We start from the raw sequence: 15643 nt of genomic DNA, 5'->3' as shown, positions 1-15643 counted from the left end.
CGATTCATTTGTAAGTATTTTTTCTGTTTGTCATGTTTTTTTCTTTTGTTTTGTTTGGTTGTTTATATCGCAGGCATCAGAACACGTTTCAGGATGAGAACTTGTGAAGTCGAAGATGCAGCCGGGGGTTGCAGCCAAGGAAGTCAGGATTGGTGCGACTCCACCGTATTTTTCAAGAGGAATATGAGTTGAAATAAAATCAAATGCCTTTGCACTTCTCGGAATAGGTGTAAACAAAATAAACATAACGCTTCATGCCAAACTAATTAGCACTCAGAAAGGATATTCAGCATACCTCGCCATTTTTGTAAGACTTATATTTCCCTCCGTCGCTGTAGGTCAGTGTATATTTCGTAACCCACCAGTTAGCATCATATCTTCCCTGGGTCGCGATTCGGGTGACTTTTGTGATTTTTCCTAAGTCTATCTCAATCCATTGACCAACATCCACGTGCTTTGAGGCCCAACCACCGTAATAGCTTCCCTCTTGCTTCATGTGTAACCTGCTTCTTTCAGGTCCAAAGTATTGGTTGTAGTCGGACGAAGACTTCAAGGCAGAGTTAGGAATAATTTTGCTTTCCATTCCGAGAGGTTTTGCACAAGCTATTTTTGGAGGATCGAATCCTGTTGGAGAAATGTAAGGGAACAAACATTTCTTTTCCAAGAAAGTAAGCTTCAAGGCGCAATTGTTCAAAGGGTCGATCAATTCAATCCCGCCCCCCCCCCCCCGGGAAAACCCCGAGCATTTGAACTTTTGAAGACTGGTTTGTTCCGCCCGTTTTTTCTGTTAATTGTAAAATCAGCGACCGTGGCTTCTACACATCATTGAACAAGCTGTAAAGCCTAAACGTTGTAAACCTTATCTTCTGAGCCATTCGCTTGCGAAGGTAAACTTTTTACCTTAACCACCTCCATATTTAAAGATATAACACCGGAAAGACTCGAAACTTCCGATTCAATTTCCCAATCCCAGCCGGACAAGGTTTAAATGCTCCACCTCCCGGGCACGAAAGACGGTCAAATGCCTGTGGGTTGCCGGGGGGGGATGTTGCGGCTTTGATTGGCGTATAACGTGATGCAACGGATAAATTGCTATGTAGTGGGTAAGTGTCAATAAAGCACACTGACAATAGGACAAAAGAAAGACAGACAATCACACCAATCCTTATATGATCCCGTTGGATCATTTACCTTTACTGCAGCCATAAAACTCTGTTCTCATTGAGATGTGTCCATTCCATTCTTCAGGATGAATTCGAATGTATCGGGTTATAACTGGTTTGTACAAGGTGTTTCTTACCACTGTGTATCGATCAAAGTTCCCTTTAAAAATCTGTGCAAGAAAAATTTTTATGACGAATTTCAAAGTGTTGCTAACCTATTAACGAACGAACGAAAACACACGTTCATACACCTTTTCAATGAACACCTCCACGTCAATAGATTACAGTGTGTAATAAAATGCCTGTGATACTGATAGTACAAAAATGTAAGTACTTCTTTATGCATTAGCACCTTATCGGACATATAAGCTGGTTTGCTTCCATTTGACTAAAAGATTAGGTGCCCCTCAAACTCGCAAAGCTATGCCCTGGTTCGATTACTCGATAGATATAAATATAGTTCGGTGCAGCTCCACGGATATATCAACAATGTAACAGTACTATCCAGTTTTTCTATGCAAAAAAAAAAACTGGAAAGAAGCTTCACCAGATGCCGGAGAGGGCATGGTATATTGCCCTTACGAGGACGTGCGCACGGCTCTACTAACAACATACCTGTTTTGAAGCATGCTCGTTGTTTACAACTTCCCAAAACACAGAATCGTAGCTGAAAGAAAGGCTGTACAGTTTAACCCACTGATTAGAGTCCTGTCTTCCCTGTGTAGTAACAGCCGTAATTTTTCTCCAGTCTCCAAAATCAACCTGTAACCATTGAAACAGATTGTTGGTTCCGGCCGCCCAACTGCCATATTTTCCACTGCCAGACATAAGAAAATGAAGGCGGCCAACGGAAGGAGCAAAGCTGTTAGCGTTGGCTGAGGATGATGCAGAGATAGCAGAGTCGGGTATCTCACCGCTTTCCATACCCAAGGCCTCCATGCATTGTGGCGCTTTTGGTACTGAATCACCTGCACGAGCCAAACGTAAGTTGGTTTAAAGGACTGTGCGTGTTTGATATTTCAGTGGAGAGGGGAACAAGTTAAGTTAATACCTATCAGTGGTTATTCATCTAGTAACCGCCTTAAAAAAGGCAGTAAGAACTGATGTAATAAAAGTCTGTTTTACAGCGTCTTTGGAAATTTTGAGTGTTTGAACTAATAGTATTAATTGTCAAAAGTCAAATAAGAAATCACCCTAGCGGTGGAAAGCGGATTTGATGATTTTTTTAACCCTTTAACTCCCAAGATCTCATTATCAATTCTCCTTACTGTCTGCCATACAGTTCTTGTGATGTTAGTTTGGAGAATTTGGTATTGGATCAACTAATTATCCCCTAATTAAGATTTTTCTTTATTCTCATCACTGGTCTGCTTGATATTGTATTGATATTGTATTGATATTGTAAGGAGAAATTCTCTCTTGGTCATTCATGGGAGTTAAGGGGTTAAGGATAATAAGAATCATTTTTTTCCTGTGTTATCCATGCTCAAAGTGACGTTTTCCTAGCTTCTTTCTCTCACTAAAAAAACACACTCGAAAAGTGCATGAATCGGCAACCTTACATTTCCTCAACAGTAGCTTGAAAAGTGAGTATGTCAGCTCAGTCAGGTCTCAGCCCCTCAATCCCCCCATCCCCTCGCCCACAAATGCCTTCTTTCTCGGTCTTACAGGAGAGCTTTCGCATAACTCTCTCTTATTTTTCGTAGCAAGGTTCATTTGGCCTTGTGTGGCGTTGGCGTACCTTACTTTTCTATAATTTGAAGTTCCTCTGAAAAGGCATTTTTTCTAATATTTTAAACACGAAAGAACATTTACGCTCCATATTGTATGAATCTAGATGAACTTAATGGTGCGTTGGTGACAGAAATTAAGACAATGGTAAGTAGAACGGAAGCCATCATAGTACCATCTACAGAGCACCCATATAACTCCACCCTCAGCGAGGGATATCCTTGATATGTTTTGACGTTGATTTTGATGTAGCGAGCCATGATGGGTGGGTCAATAATTCGGCCAACGGCAGTTTTGTAGTCGTAATTGCCGTGGAAAACCTTAAAAACAATGATACGTGAAATTTGAAGTTATATCATGTATATCGAAGTAATAAAACCTTACGTCAAATAATTGCTATCATAACCCACCCATTAATTACAGCTCGATTTTATTGGCTACTTTACGTCACGTGGTGCAAAACCACCGGACAGTTTACAGCAATAATCCCTGTCTGTGTCGATATTTATCCTGCAAATGCTTGCGTCCAAAAGAAAAAAAAACGGTAGAAGGAAAGCAGCCCAAAAGTTTCATCTTTTTTACTCTATTATTTTACATGGAAACTACAAAAACTCGTTTTGTAGAGTCTAGTGATAGTGATATTAAAATATGCATCCGCCACTAGATCAACAGTGAAGAGTTTGCTTCTCGGCCAAATATTAATTTTTCGGAAAATCTCGAAGCCGTGAACATTATTAGCCCACTACCAGCCGCCCAGAGGGTTTTTTTTACTGAATATCTTTCTGTTTTTTGAACGCTCGTCCGAAATGAAAGCATTTACACATTTAAGTATACGGTTGTGCTAAAAAATCTCAAGTGCTTGTTAAATAGACTATTCTATGACCTTCTGATTATTTACTCAGAGGTAATGAAATTATATCATTTGCGAGGAAAAAGTACGTGGAGATGAAGACGGCATATTTTATAAACGTGGCTCCGATCGTAACAAGGACGAAGGAAGTTTATTCAAACGGTGGATAAATGGCAGGACAGTAATCCAGCGGTGAGCTGTTGTCGTACGAAATCCAGTTAGCATGGCGAAAAAACCACATGATAGATAAATAGCCAATCAGGAAGTTGCTGTGATGCTAAGCTACTAGCTTTTAAATTACAGTTTGCATCAACATGAGCGGCAGCAAAGAATAATAACGCACCTCATTCCCACTAATGTATGGTACAAAAGCTTCCCCATGAACACTGTATTCCAAGGTATAGGTCTTTGACCACCAGCCTGCGTCATAGCGCCCTTGTGTAGCGATCCCGGTCACGTTGGTCACTTTTTGCAGGTCAATCTGCAGGAACTGCTTATCGTCCTGGTATTGGGAAATCCAGCCTCCATTAAAGCTACCTAATCAGCGATATCAATGACTTGTGTTAATCGATACAGCTGCCTTATACTCGTCTACGTTATAAATGTTCATGTTCCTCCGTTGTCATCATGCAGCCAGGTTGCCACAAAAAATACATTTTCTGGGAAGCCAGCTATCTTTTTTCCTCTACACTGTACTTTCTGTGTGTGTGTTTTTTTTTCTCTTTTGAGTGGGTTTTTCAGTCTATGTTATTTTAGTTTTTAAAGGCTACTAGGAAAGGAAACTATAGGTCTACAAAAAATTTCTTACCTTCTTTCTTCTCGTTCAGTCTTCCGCGTTCAGGTCCCCACCATTGGTTGTAACGCGATGATGCTACGATGGCCGAATCTGGAATCGCTCCGTTTTCCATTCCCAGAGCCGAAAAACATTCTATCTTAGGAGCTTCGACGCCTGTTTTGAATTTAAAGGGAAAAGGTAGTCATTCTTCTATATGCTGTGTGAAATCTTTAAACTGATTAGTAGATGTTAGATTGTTCCTCAGACACCTTAGATACCTTTAGACACCTCATGAAGCCATGTTATCTTCAGCTTTTCAGATATTCAGAGATGATGACGGTAGGTCGTTTTTGATGATAATTGATAGCTACAAACATCCATTATGTAAGTGCGTTACATCCATCTGCATTACATGACATAATATTGCTATTGTAAGGTTTTTCCACTGATTGAGTTCATCATGCAGCCAGTGATTAGTTTCCAACCTCATTACGTACTTTTCAGCAATTATGAAGCAGTCTAAAATTATTTTAAAGCGGCAGAAATACAGAAAGGAGATACTGCACTCCTAATCCAAAGTTAGAGTTAAGAATCAGCTTCTTTATCAGAGAATGCATTACTCGTTAGTTGTAAAGGAATGAGATAAGCTCTGAATTTCATGCGAAATGCAATTTATACAAGCTGGATATATATTTTCCGTGACTGGAAGAACCCTAGCATCAGTGATCTAATCCAATTTGCTTTTCCATAAGTAGATAAAAAAGTAGATTCTGGAACGCTGACGATGTTGTCTTCTCAAACGTTCATTTAAATTACATTTTTCATCTTTCTGACCCTAGTTGGATTAAATCGCGTTTATTTTTCTATACCCTCTCAATTTAGATAAGAATAATAACCTGCTACCTTCAATGCAACCGTAAAATTCCGTTCTCATGGACACATGTCCATACCACTCTTCAGGATGAATCTGGATGTACCGGGTTACAACTGGTCGGTCCAGCAAGTTCCTCACAACCGTGTATCGGTCGGAGTTGCCATTGAAGACCTGTGGAAATAATAACAAGCCTTTCAAGCGTTTCACAGCAGGGATTTTACATATACATCATGGATGCACTTGTCAAGCAGTCAATAGCTGTAAGCTCTGATTCAAGTTCGTCTATGAAGATTACTGAGGTCTGAGCTACGTAATTTTTAGATCAACGTCAGTATCTGAGAACTGTGTACGTATCCCTTATCCCCCCCACCCTCAACCCGACAACAGTCAACTGATTACAACTTAGAGTTAATATTGGGTTATGAGAGGTGTAGGAACGCAAATGCTAAGATATGGACATTTATCCTAATTGTTTTTAAGGGAAGTATGATGGCTTACATCAGAAACTTGCTTCAATTTCAAATTACATGTAAGTGTTGTGACAAATGACCGATGGATAATAAGTGAGAAAATCTGAACCACAAATGAAAAATTCCATGAAAGGAACTACAGAAAGTAAAGCCTTAAGTTCGGGCTCGACAGGGGCTAACATCGTATCACCCAAAAATCGTTCTGCGTAAGTTTAATTCTACCGCATTTATTTTATGTCACTGATTTTAACATTTCGAACGGAACAGAACAAATCAACCAAAGTGTAGTCGCCTAATTCTTCATCTAAGATTAACTAACCATTTAAATACCTGTTTTGAGCCTTGTTCGTTTTTAACCGTTGCCCAAAACACTTCATTATAGCTGTACGAAAGGCTGTACTTTTTAACCCATTGATTGGAGTCCTGTCTCCCTTGTGTGGCGACAGCTGTAACTTTTGTCCAACGGCCAAAATCAACCCGGAACCATTGCATTAGATTGTTTGCTCCGGCAGCCCAGCTGCCATATTTTCCACTGCCAGACATAAGAAAATGAAGTCGGCCAACGGAAGGGGCATAGCTGTTAGCGTTATATGAGCTAAATGCAGAGATAGCGGAGTCAGGTATATTGCCGTTTTCCATGCCCATGGCATTCATGCACTGTGGCGGTTTTGGGACGGAGAAACCTAAATAGCAGTGTGTAAAAACACATGTGAGAAAATAGGTGTGTTTTTTTATGTGCAAAACTTTGGTCACTTTGGTTAGTTGGTGTGACGAGAAAAAAAAATGGCACAGCTACGCCAAACTAAGAAAAATGATAGGTAAAATATTTCATCAACGTGCGTTCTCGATTAGGCCTAAAAACACAGCCAGGTGTTCAAGCAACTGAGTAGGAGAGAAACCGTCTGCGAACCGGGTCTTAAAATATTGGGCCATCGAGAACTGTTAAAACAGATTGCGAGTGTGTCTGTCAAGCTAAAATTCTCTTGAGAAATTTCAAACAATAAGTGCCCTACACTTTTGTGTATGAGAAAGCCAATAAAGCTGTTAAACAGCCAAAAACCAAAATGTAAATTCGAAAGCTGATTAGCAAAAGAAGGCATGTTTCAACCAACGAACATTTTTGAAAACTGAAAACTCGTCTGACACTTAAACCATGATTTATGAGCACGTTGGAAGGGTGGATCACAAAACGGCTTGTAAAAGATAAAAAAATATTGAGAATTTGTCTCTGGTGCGTTTGGAAGCATGCTACCTCGTCACCTTTCCCCTGTACTTCCATGGAAATTCATTTATGATACTACACATACCTTTGGTGCATCCAAATAATTCCACTCTCAATGATGGATATCCAACGAATTCTTTGACGTTGATTTTGATGAAACGAGCTACAATGGGCGGGTTGAGGTTATGGCCAACAGCAGAAGTATAGTCAATATTTCCTTGTAGAACCTTTGGAATATCAAAGTATTTATTTAAACAATTAAAAACATACTTTTGTTTAAACCTTGTTTGAATTCATCATGGTAATAGGACCGAATGAAATCCAATTCGCCCTTGAAAAAAACAGCTCGACGGCGAGGCAGAAGTCCGACTTTTTGATTAAGATTCTAATAACAGATAGAATTAGACAACGCAAATTCCTGTTGCCCGTAAATCAAAATGACTGTGACAGTAATTGACAAACAAAATATGAACCAGTTAAACGTATACAAAAAAAGAAAAAACCACAGCAGTGGACTAGTTTCCACAAGTCTTTATAACAGCGCGAGCAAATAGAGTGCATTGTTTAATCACGTGACGAATTAACTCTCCAATTCAGTTGTCCAGTAACTGAGGAACTAGCGCTTAAATCGTGATGTTGTTACCCCCGCCACGATTGTGAAAATTGGTATGGTTTAATTGATAGGCTATGTGATAGAGATATAAATTACCTGGCCATCATTATACGATAAAAATTCTCCTCCGTGTACACTGTATTCCAGGGTATAGGCCTTTGTCCACCAGCCGGCGTCATAGCGCCCTTGAGTTGCAACCCTGGTCACCTTGGTAACATTCTGTAAGTCAATCTGTAGGAACTGTTTATCATCTTTGTATTGGGAAACCCAGCCTCCTTGGAAACTCCCTAATAGAAATAGAGATTATTCCATGGAAATTGTGCACTTCCGATTTCATTCATGAGTTGCGATGCATCAAAAAAACGAACGAATGAGTGCAGTGAACAAGTGAGGTATTTTTTTTACGCATCCAAAGGCATTTTTGATGCATCGCAATATTGCATCGAGAGAATGAAAATCTTTCAAGCAATTTCCATGGTATGATGTATTTATTTCATAAATATTGAGATTTTTTCACATTTCAATTTGAAGATTGGAAGCGAACGACTATGAAAATACATCATCAGTCCAATCAGAGACACAAACGATAATACTTTACAATGTACTTTTCAGTAATATATATGAAATAAATAAGCATTCGCAATTAATATCAAACATTCATCAAATTCACTTCATTTCAAGGCAATTTGTGCATTTCTGTTAAAAAAGAGAATAAGCCATATTTAATTTGAAGAAGTCAGGCGGCATCTTGATAGGGCAGAATCGGTTTCCCACCAAAGATCAAATTTCGACCAAAGCTAACATTAACGGACGAGCTTAATCTAAGGTGGCTCCCTAATTTTTTTGTACTTTTTCAATACATGAAGTTAGTGACCGTCAATGCTTTGCAACGTCTGCAGCATTTCATTTAAGGCATAAATCGCAATAACAGGAGCAATGTTTCGTTGATTAACGACGTAAAAGGCTCAAATTCTGATTTGAATGAATCAGATAATTGAGTAAAATGTAAAAGAAAAATCTAGTGATGCACAAATGAATGAAAGAATTAATTAATCAATCAATTAAATCAATTTCCAATTCAACGTAAGTAATCCGAGAGAGAGTCCATTGCTTTTGCTTCACCCTGTGATAGTTCCAGAAACCTCGCACCACTTTCTCAAACAATCAGATGCCAAACTAAAACAAATCACTACTTCTTTTTTACCGCACTTTAGGTTGTTTGGTTGCTTTTTCACTTTGAGTTCTCATTGGCTCTTAAAGATATTTTTTCTCTCTTCCGATTGGGCGCTATGGTTACTTTGGTTTTAGTTTTGCGACATTAAATCGTAAAGCGCTCTAATCAATCAATCAATCAATACATACATACATAGATTAGACAATATCTAAACTAGTAACTAAGCCTGCTATCATTTAAAGGAGGGACCACGAACCATCAACTGCCTCGTTGAATCTTCCACGCTCAGGCCCCCACCACTGGTTATAGCGCGACGACGCTACAATGGCTGAATCTTCTATGTCACCGCTTTCCATCCCTAGAGGCGATGCGCACTCTATTTTGGGGATATCAAATCCTGGTTGCGAAAAAAAAAAAAAAAGAAAGGACAGGAAAATTATATTATTTTAAAAACACCATCATCTTTACTATCTGGAATTATTTTGAATTGCTACCAAAAAATTAAAAACATTTTCCTATTTCTTCACCGTAACGATATGATTGCTTGATTAACCAGGTATTCATCGGTAGTGTGGCACGATAAGCGAAATTTCTTTTATGGCGTGAATTTCAGGTACCTTTTTTAGAGAAAATGATTCGACATTGAATAAAAGGATCTCATATGTTGAGAAAAAAAACTTACCAGATTCACAGCCATAAAAACCAGCTCTCAAGGCAATATGCCCATGCCAGGACCGAGGAATAATTCGCACATATCGTGATATCACTTGTCCCCGCTCCAGCAAATGGCAAACGGGCATAAATTGGTCTGTGTTTCCCTTGAATGCCTGACAAGAAACAACAAACGTTTAAAGATTAAATTATTTAGATTTTTATAGTTTTACATCAAAATAATTTAAAACAGCTATTCACATCTGTGTCGGTGTCACCGCTTGCCACCGAGACTGAGGTGAACAGTTTTTTTAGTTCATACTAGAACAGTGAGATAAAATAGCACAAAAGAGATGATTTAAACTCATTTACCCCTGTAAAGATTACAAATCCCGTACGAATTGCTCAGAGGTGAACAGTAAAGGGTATTCGAAGTTTGACTAGCCACTCAGAGCGCGCCTTTAATACCATCCACGAAGATATACGATCTTAAGTCAGCGAGAGTTTATACATAAATCCATGTTTACTTCCGTAGTGCTTACCGCTGAATATGAAGGCCGCTATTAGTTATTTTTTTCTTCTGTTTGATTTTACATTTTGCCTCTGGATAACATTAAGAATTACAGACTTTCATTCCTTAGATTGTAAGAGCTGCATCGACTCGAAAATCATTTTATAATATAAAACCACTTGTTTTCTAACTATGAGAACATTTCTTCTTGAGGATACGGAATTTTCATTTCGGCAGTCAGTATTAAGAAAAGTCTATTCATCACTAAAACAATTCGTTATTTACCCCTTGGAGCGTTTTGTAAAAGACTCCATCATAACTGAACGCCAGTGAGTAGCTAGTCAGCCACTGTGCCGCATCTAGCCTTCCTTGGGTGCAGAATCTCATCACTTGCCTCCATCCTCCTAAGTTCACTTGAAGCCATTGGTTCTGGTCGTTTGTTTTGGCCAGCCAGCTTCCAGAACCTCCCTGATACTGTTGGTAAAGACGACCTTGGCTCGGCCGGTAGTTGTTGTTATAATAGGAAGAAGCAGTTATGGCTGAATCAGGGATTTTGTTGGGATCTTCCATTCCAAGTCCATCCATGCATGTAGGAAAAACTGGAGGTTGGAAGCCTTGAAAAGCAAAAAATAAAAAGACAGGAGAACAGGGCATAAGTAGTTATATTCTCACATGCAAGCGTGAATACTCGGTAAATGCTAAGAAACAAATCAGCGTATTAGTGTTAATAGGGTGTACATTGACCTGAGTCACAACCAACAAACTCAAGCCTCATTGAAATGTATGCATGCCATTCCACCGGGTGAACACGAAAAATACGGGCGATGATTGGTTCGTCCAGCTTGGTTTCCGCGACAGTCTGATAGTCTCTATTGGCATAGTATTCCTAGAAAGAAAAAAAAACACATTCAGTATACTTACAAACATTTTTTTCTTATTTAACAGATATTGTTGGGTTGTTGTTAGACCCATAGCGGTATTTTTACTCTTTTTTTTTTTACAAAAAAGATCATTCCATCCAAAACTATACGTGACATTTATTTTTGGATGTACATAAAGTTCGCGATAAGAAAGAAAAGTTAGTTGCATAGGTTTCTTGCTTTAAATCTACAAGTGGAATCTATATTTAGACTCAGTTTGTGATTTTAGGCAACGCTCAGTGATTGGTCTAGAAAGCTCGCGTCAAACCAATAAGATACAAAGTTTACTACAAACAACGACTTTTACTCCAGTTTGCCTCAGTGATTTCTTTGGTTTTGGTTTACTACAGGAAGCACTCAGTGTTCTCTGCAATGAGGGAAGGCTCCCAGCTCGTAAATAGCTCAAAATTATCTCTATTGGTGGAATTTTAAAGCTCAAATTGTTCAGAGCAGAAAAATAATATCACTTTCTGTATTTTTCTATGAAAACTATTATATATTTTTACCCGCGGAACATTGTAAGGATGGTGAAGTTGAAACGAGAAATATCCTCCATCAAGGCTGTAAGACACTATAAACTTGGTCACCCATTGTGCGGCGTTATGGCGTCCTTGGGTCAAAATCCTCGTTATTTTGACAATCTTTCCAAAATCCACTTGGAACCACTGGCCCTTGTCGTTGCGCTTAGCAATATAAGTGGTCTGGTGGTTGAGCCTTCCTTTATTTGCTGCATAGGATGCGCTATACTGCAAATATAAAAAACGTCAAGTACTGACTTAGTTCTGCGATGTAGCCTCTAGGACAAGCTTGTTTTCAAAGTTCCACCTTGCCGAATGAATTTTCAAAAGTGCAGTATCGAAACTTTCTAAGGGGTGAATAAGCACCCTTCACTTAGATTCTTCTTGAGAAAAACAGCTCATGGTCATGAAACTCAATTTTGCAGCAGAAATTACCTTGATCAAGTTACGAGATACAGTGTGTATTGAGGTGCGACCTTCAGATGGGAAAACCGTGACGCGACATACCGTGACACGTCGCGTCACCGTGACCGTGACATGCTGGTATTACGTGATGCGCAATACCAGCATGTTAATAAGAAAGAAGGGTCTGCTCTTAAAGCTGTGGATTAATCGAAATAAGCGAGTTCGGAAATTAATAAGCAAGCCCATTGATCTATTCTCCAGTTTTGATCGTGAAACAACCTCTATAAATAACCAATATATATTGAAAAAAAATAGGAAACGGTCGAACGGTAGAACGGTGGAATGGCTGAACCGAAGAATATCTTTAAGCGCGGAATGCTTTGTTGTATGAGACAAAAATCGTGCAAGAATGTATTTGCAATAAAGTAATAATATTAATTATAACTAGGAAGCAAAAGTACTTTCATAAATACCTCACTAGCAGACGATAATGCGGAGTTTGGAATTTTTCCATCTTCCAATCCCATCTTATCCATGCAATCTTATTGAATAAAAAGACAGGAAAGGGATGAATAACGTTGACGCAAAGTATAATCAGAGATTAAGGGCAGTTTATTTTAATGAATTCAAAGATATTTGTTGAATGTTTCTACCAATTGTAAACTTGTACCTCAAAATCATTGTAACAGACATCACAGTACAGTTCTTCAATTGTTTGAACAAGTATTACTAGTAAATAAAGTTGATCTGGAGCTTCGGTCTGTGTCTGACTTATAGGTTTCTAGTTCTTGATGACCGCAAAATGATAAGAAAAAAGATCGAGTTAAACCAGACAGTTTCAATATGCTCATTCTTTTTTATTTCTCTACTTACACTTTGAATTAGGCTTATATCAAGTAAATAAAACTCACAGCTCACTAATTTTTCCCCTTCACTTCTCTGTAAGTCTATTGGGAAAACTGGTGTTGTATAAGATACTGCATTCATACCCATGCAATTTTTTTTATTTGAGAGACACAATTGAATATACTTTACTCTCCGAACATACCTCCAGCAGCAAAACCTGAAAAATAATTCGAAATTATAGTAAATCGACTGATATTCATTACAAATACTGCATAAAAATTTTGGCCAGACTGAATCAAAATCGTCTCTTAGAATAAAAGATATTTAAAGTATAATTCACGTTGTTTGCAAGATGCAATGTCATCTTTAGGAAAAGTTTGAGGAATTCCGGAACGATATTCTGGATATTCAGGGGAGGCGTGCATGAGTAATTAACATGAGACCCGCTGAAAGTCACTTTGTAATAACTAGTTAATGATAGTAATAGAAATAAAAATGGAAATAATATTTAAGAATTTAAGTATGGACATTCTACTAGGTGGCTCTTCTTTTCCTCTGTTTCCAGATCGAATTGGAATGTGAGATTTTGGAGTTAGTGGAAAACCGGAGGATCCAGAGGAAGAAACTCGAAGCAAGGACAAGAACCAACAACTAACTCAACCCACACATGTGACGCCAAGTCCGGGAGTGATTGAACCCAGGCCACAGTGGTGGGAGGCGAGCGCTCTCACCGCTGTGCCACTCCCCACTCCCCAGCATAAGTGTGATAAACAGCTACTTTAATTGAACCTGCGCACAGCATGAGTACAAAACAAATAATTTTTGGTTCAATTTAAGCATTTATAACGACTTTGTTGAAACTCATTGCTTATTTCGATATGAATTTTAAAAAGGGGCAGATTCATAAAATAAAACTTATTTGAAGAACTGAGACAGAAAATATCTGACTTATCTGCCAGCCTAGACCAATCAATCAGCTAGTCATCTGAGGTATTTATATGTCTCGCTCTAGAACAAGTGGGGAATTACAGAATTCTAAACTAACCAAAAATTGAAAGTCAAAATGATCGTAACTACTTCAAAATGATAAGCTTTTGCGTCAAAAATAGACGATTCGTGATATCAAAATAACAAGTGTTATTCTGTGTTCTGTTCTGAAACTAGTGTTCTGAAACTAGACGGGAAGAGTGCCAAATGAACTTAAAAATATTTCAGCTTTCGGCCCTTGAAAAAAAACTTAAAAGCTTTATTTTAAAAAGATTTAAAGCTGGACATTGTGAATAGATCAGCGCGCAGTAACACTGGTTTTCGATTTGAATTAGGGTTAGCTCTCATAAAGGTAGCTCCAAACCAAACAGTGACTCTGATACTGAAATGGCCACGATAAAACCTCGACGAAACACGTGAAAGGCGAGGCGACGAGACTACTCAAATCAGGCTATCTCCTGACGTTTTCTTTTAATTACTGTTAAAGATAGAAAGAGAGGCTATGTACCCGACGGAACGTAACCATAATCAGTTTATCCCATAGATTAATAGCTTACCAGTAATTTTATCTGTCACTCCCAGGAGTCAGGGAAGCTGCCTCCCACCAAATAGGAATAAAAAAACATGACTTACCTACTTCAAGAAATAGTCTGAGCAAGATTACAAATTTCACTCCAGCGCCCATTTTGAGTTTACAACGAAATGTTACAACAGTGGTCGCCTCAAGGAAAACTCTATGGTATCTCAGACTTAACGTAAACTTGTAATTACTTAAACGTGTAATGGAACAAAATGGGACTCTAACTTGATGAGAACCAAAGAAAATTCACGGAATACATCAAGACGTGTCACTTTCGGTTAAACGAGCCAATCAGAGTCTACATAGAAAAAAGTCGAATGATAGTCATTTACGACTGAAAATTTTTTAAGTGACCATCTATGTGGCCATGGTATCAGGGTTGTTGATTAAACTGGGAAACAATTGCTTTTTTTCTCCTTTAAAATTTGTTTACACAATTCCGCTGTGTTTGAATTGGTTATTCCTTTGAACATTGAAAAAGAGTAATATTCCCTGCACTGTAACAAATTAAATGAAGAAAAAAAGGTGTTACTAAAATATGTTTATCATAAGTGTAATTCAGAACTTAAAATTTTACACATTATCTTCAAACAGTGAATTCAATTTTACAGCAATATTCTCAAGTAATATTGTAATAGTAAACACGTCTCTTACATCTAGACGCTCAAATATTTGTGTCTTTTTTAAGTGGTACATAACTATTTGTTTTTTCTGAACAACCGTTCGCATGAAAGTTGAAAATGGTCGGAGTATCTTAACTAGTAAACAGAAACATCAATTAATTAGTATCATTACCCTTAAAATACCCATGTTTCCTTTTTTTTTAACATTTTGAACGATTTTAGGTTGTTTACGCTTGATTCAAAGAAAATTAAAAGACCCCCACACTCAAACTGTGAAAAGATCCCTCAATAGGAAAATGACATTTACAACATAAATATAAGCACGTTCTCTTGCAGTTCTGATCGCAATTAATTGTGCTTATTTACTTTGATTTGAAAGACAATGGAAAACGTATCGGAGGTTAGCTTTAGGTTAGGAGGTTAGCTTTGCCCCCCAGATTATGATAATGTCGAACTTTGAACATTGCACTTTTTAAATGAAAGCGCTGTATTTCTGATACGTTCATTTCCGTGAAGTTGAAACTAAGTCTTCGTCCCTTTGTCATTTTGTTACTTTTAAATTGCCAAAATTGAAGGACCATTGAAGAAGTTTTGTTTTGCACTTTGCCGCATGTACTATTGTAAACATAGTATAATCACTCTATGCAAATAACAATTTTATTTGTATATCTTGGAACTGCTATATGCAATGCCAGTAAGATAATCTTTATCTATCTTAAACATATCTTGT

General features: G+C 38.1%; 1 protein-coding gene across 1 annotated transcript; it reads right to left on the bottom strand.

The window, feature by feature from the left end:
* Nucleotides 1-286: 286 nt before the first annotated feature.
* On the bottom strand, nucleotides 287-14454 carry LOC131778918 (uncharacterized). Its single transcript, XM_066171135.1, has 18 exons — nucleotides 14344-14454; nucleotides 12926-12940; nucleotides 12351-12418; nucleotides 11461-11700; nucleotides 10779-10920; nucleotides 10309-10648; nucleotides 9555-9706; nucleotides 9129-9269; nucleotides 7795-7985; nucleotides 7171-7312; nucleotides 6194-6546; nucleotides 5423-5564; nucleotides 4553-4693; nucleotides 4088-4281; nucleotides 3070-3214; nucleotides 1779-2131; nucleotides 1192-1333; nucleotides 287-624 (listed from the first exon to the last, which is right to left on the bottom strand). The coding sequence occupies exons 1-18, from the start codon at nucleotides 14393-14395 to the stop codon at nucleotides 287-289; spliced, it is 3291 nt and encodes a 1096-aa protein (XP_066027232.1). The 5' UTR covers nucleotides 14396-14454.
* Nucleotides 14455-15643: the final 1189 nt, after the last annotated feature.

Source organism: Pocillopora verrucosa, chromosome 8 (assembly GCF_036669915.1).
Source record: "Pocillopora verrucosa isolate sample1 chromosome 8, ASM3666991v2, whole genome shotgun sequence".
NCBI classification, from domain to species: domain Eukaryota; kingdom Metazoa; phylum Cnidaria; class Anthozoa; order Scleractinia; family Pocilloporidae; genus Pocillopora; species Pocillopora verrucosa.
The sequence above is the reverse complement of the archived record's forward strand: the minus strand, read 5'-3'. Positions and strand labels throughout refer to the sequence as shown.

Coding starts and splice junctions, on each gene's coding strand:
- LOC131778918 (XM_066171135.1), bottom strand. CDS start 14,395: ATGGGCGCTGGAGTGAAATTTGTAATCTTGCTCAGACTATTTCTTGAA. Junction 9,270..9,554: donor TTTTTATGGCTGTGAATCTG/GTAAGTTTTTTT, acceptor TTTCGCAACCAG/GATTTGATATCCCCAAAATA. Junction 2,132..3,069: donor ATATGGGTGCTCTGTAGATG/GTACTATGATGG, acceptor TGGCTCGTGCAG/GTGATTCAGTACCAAAAGCG.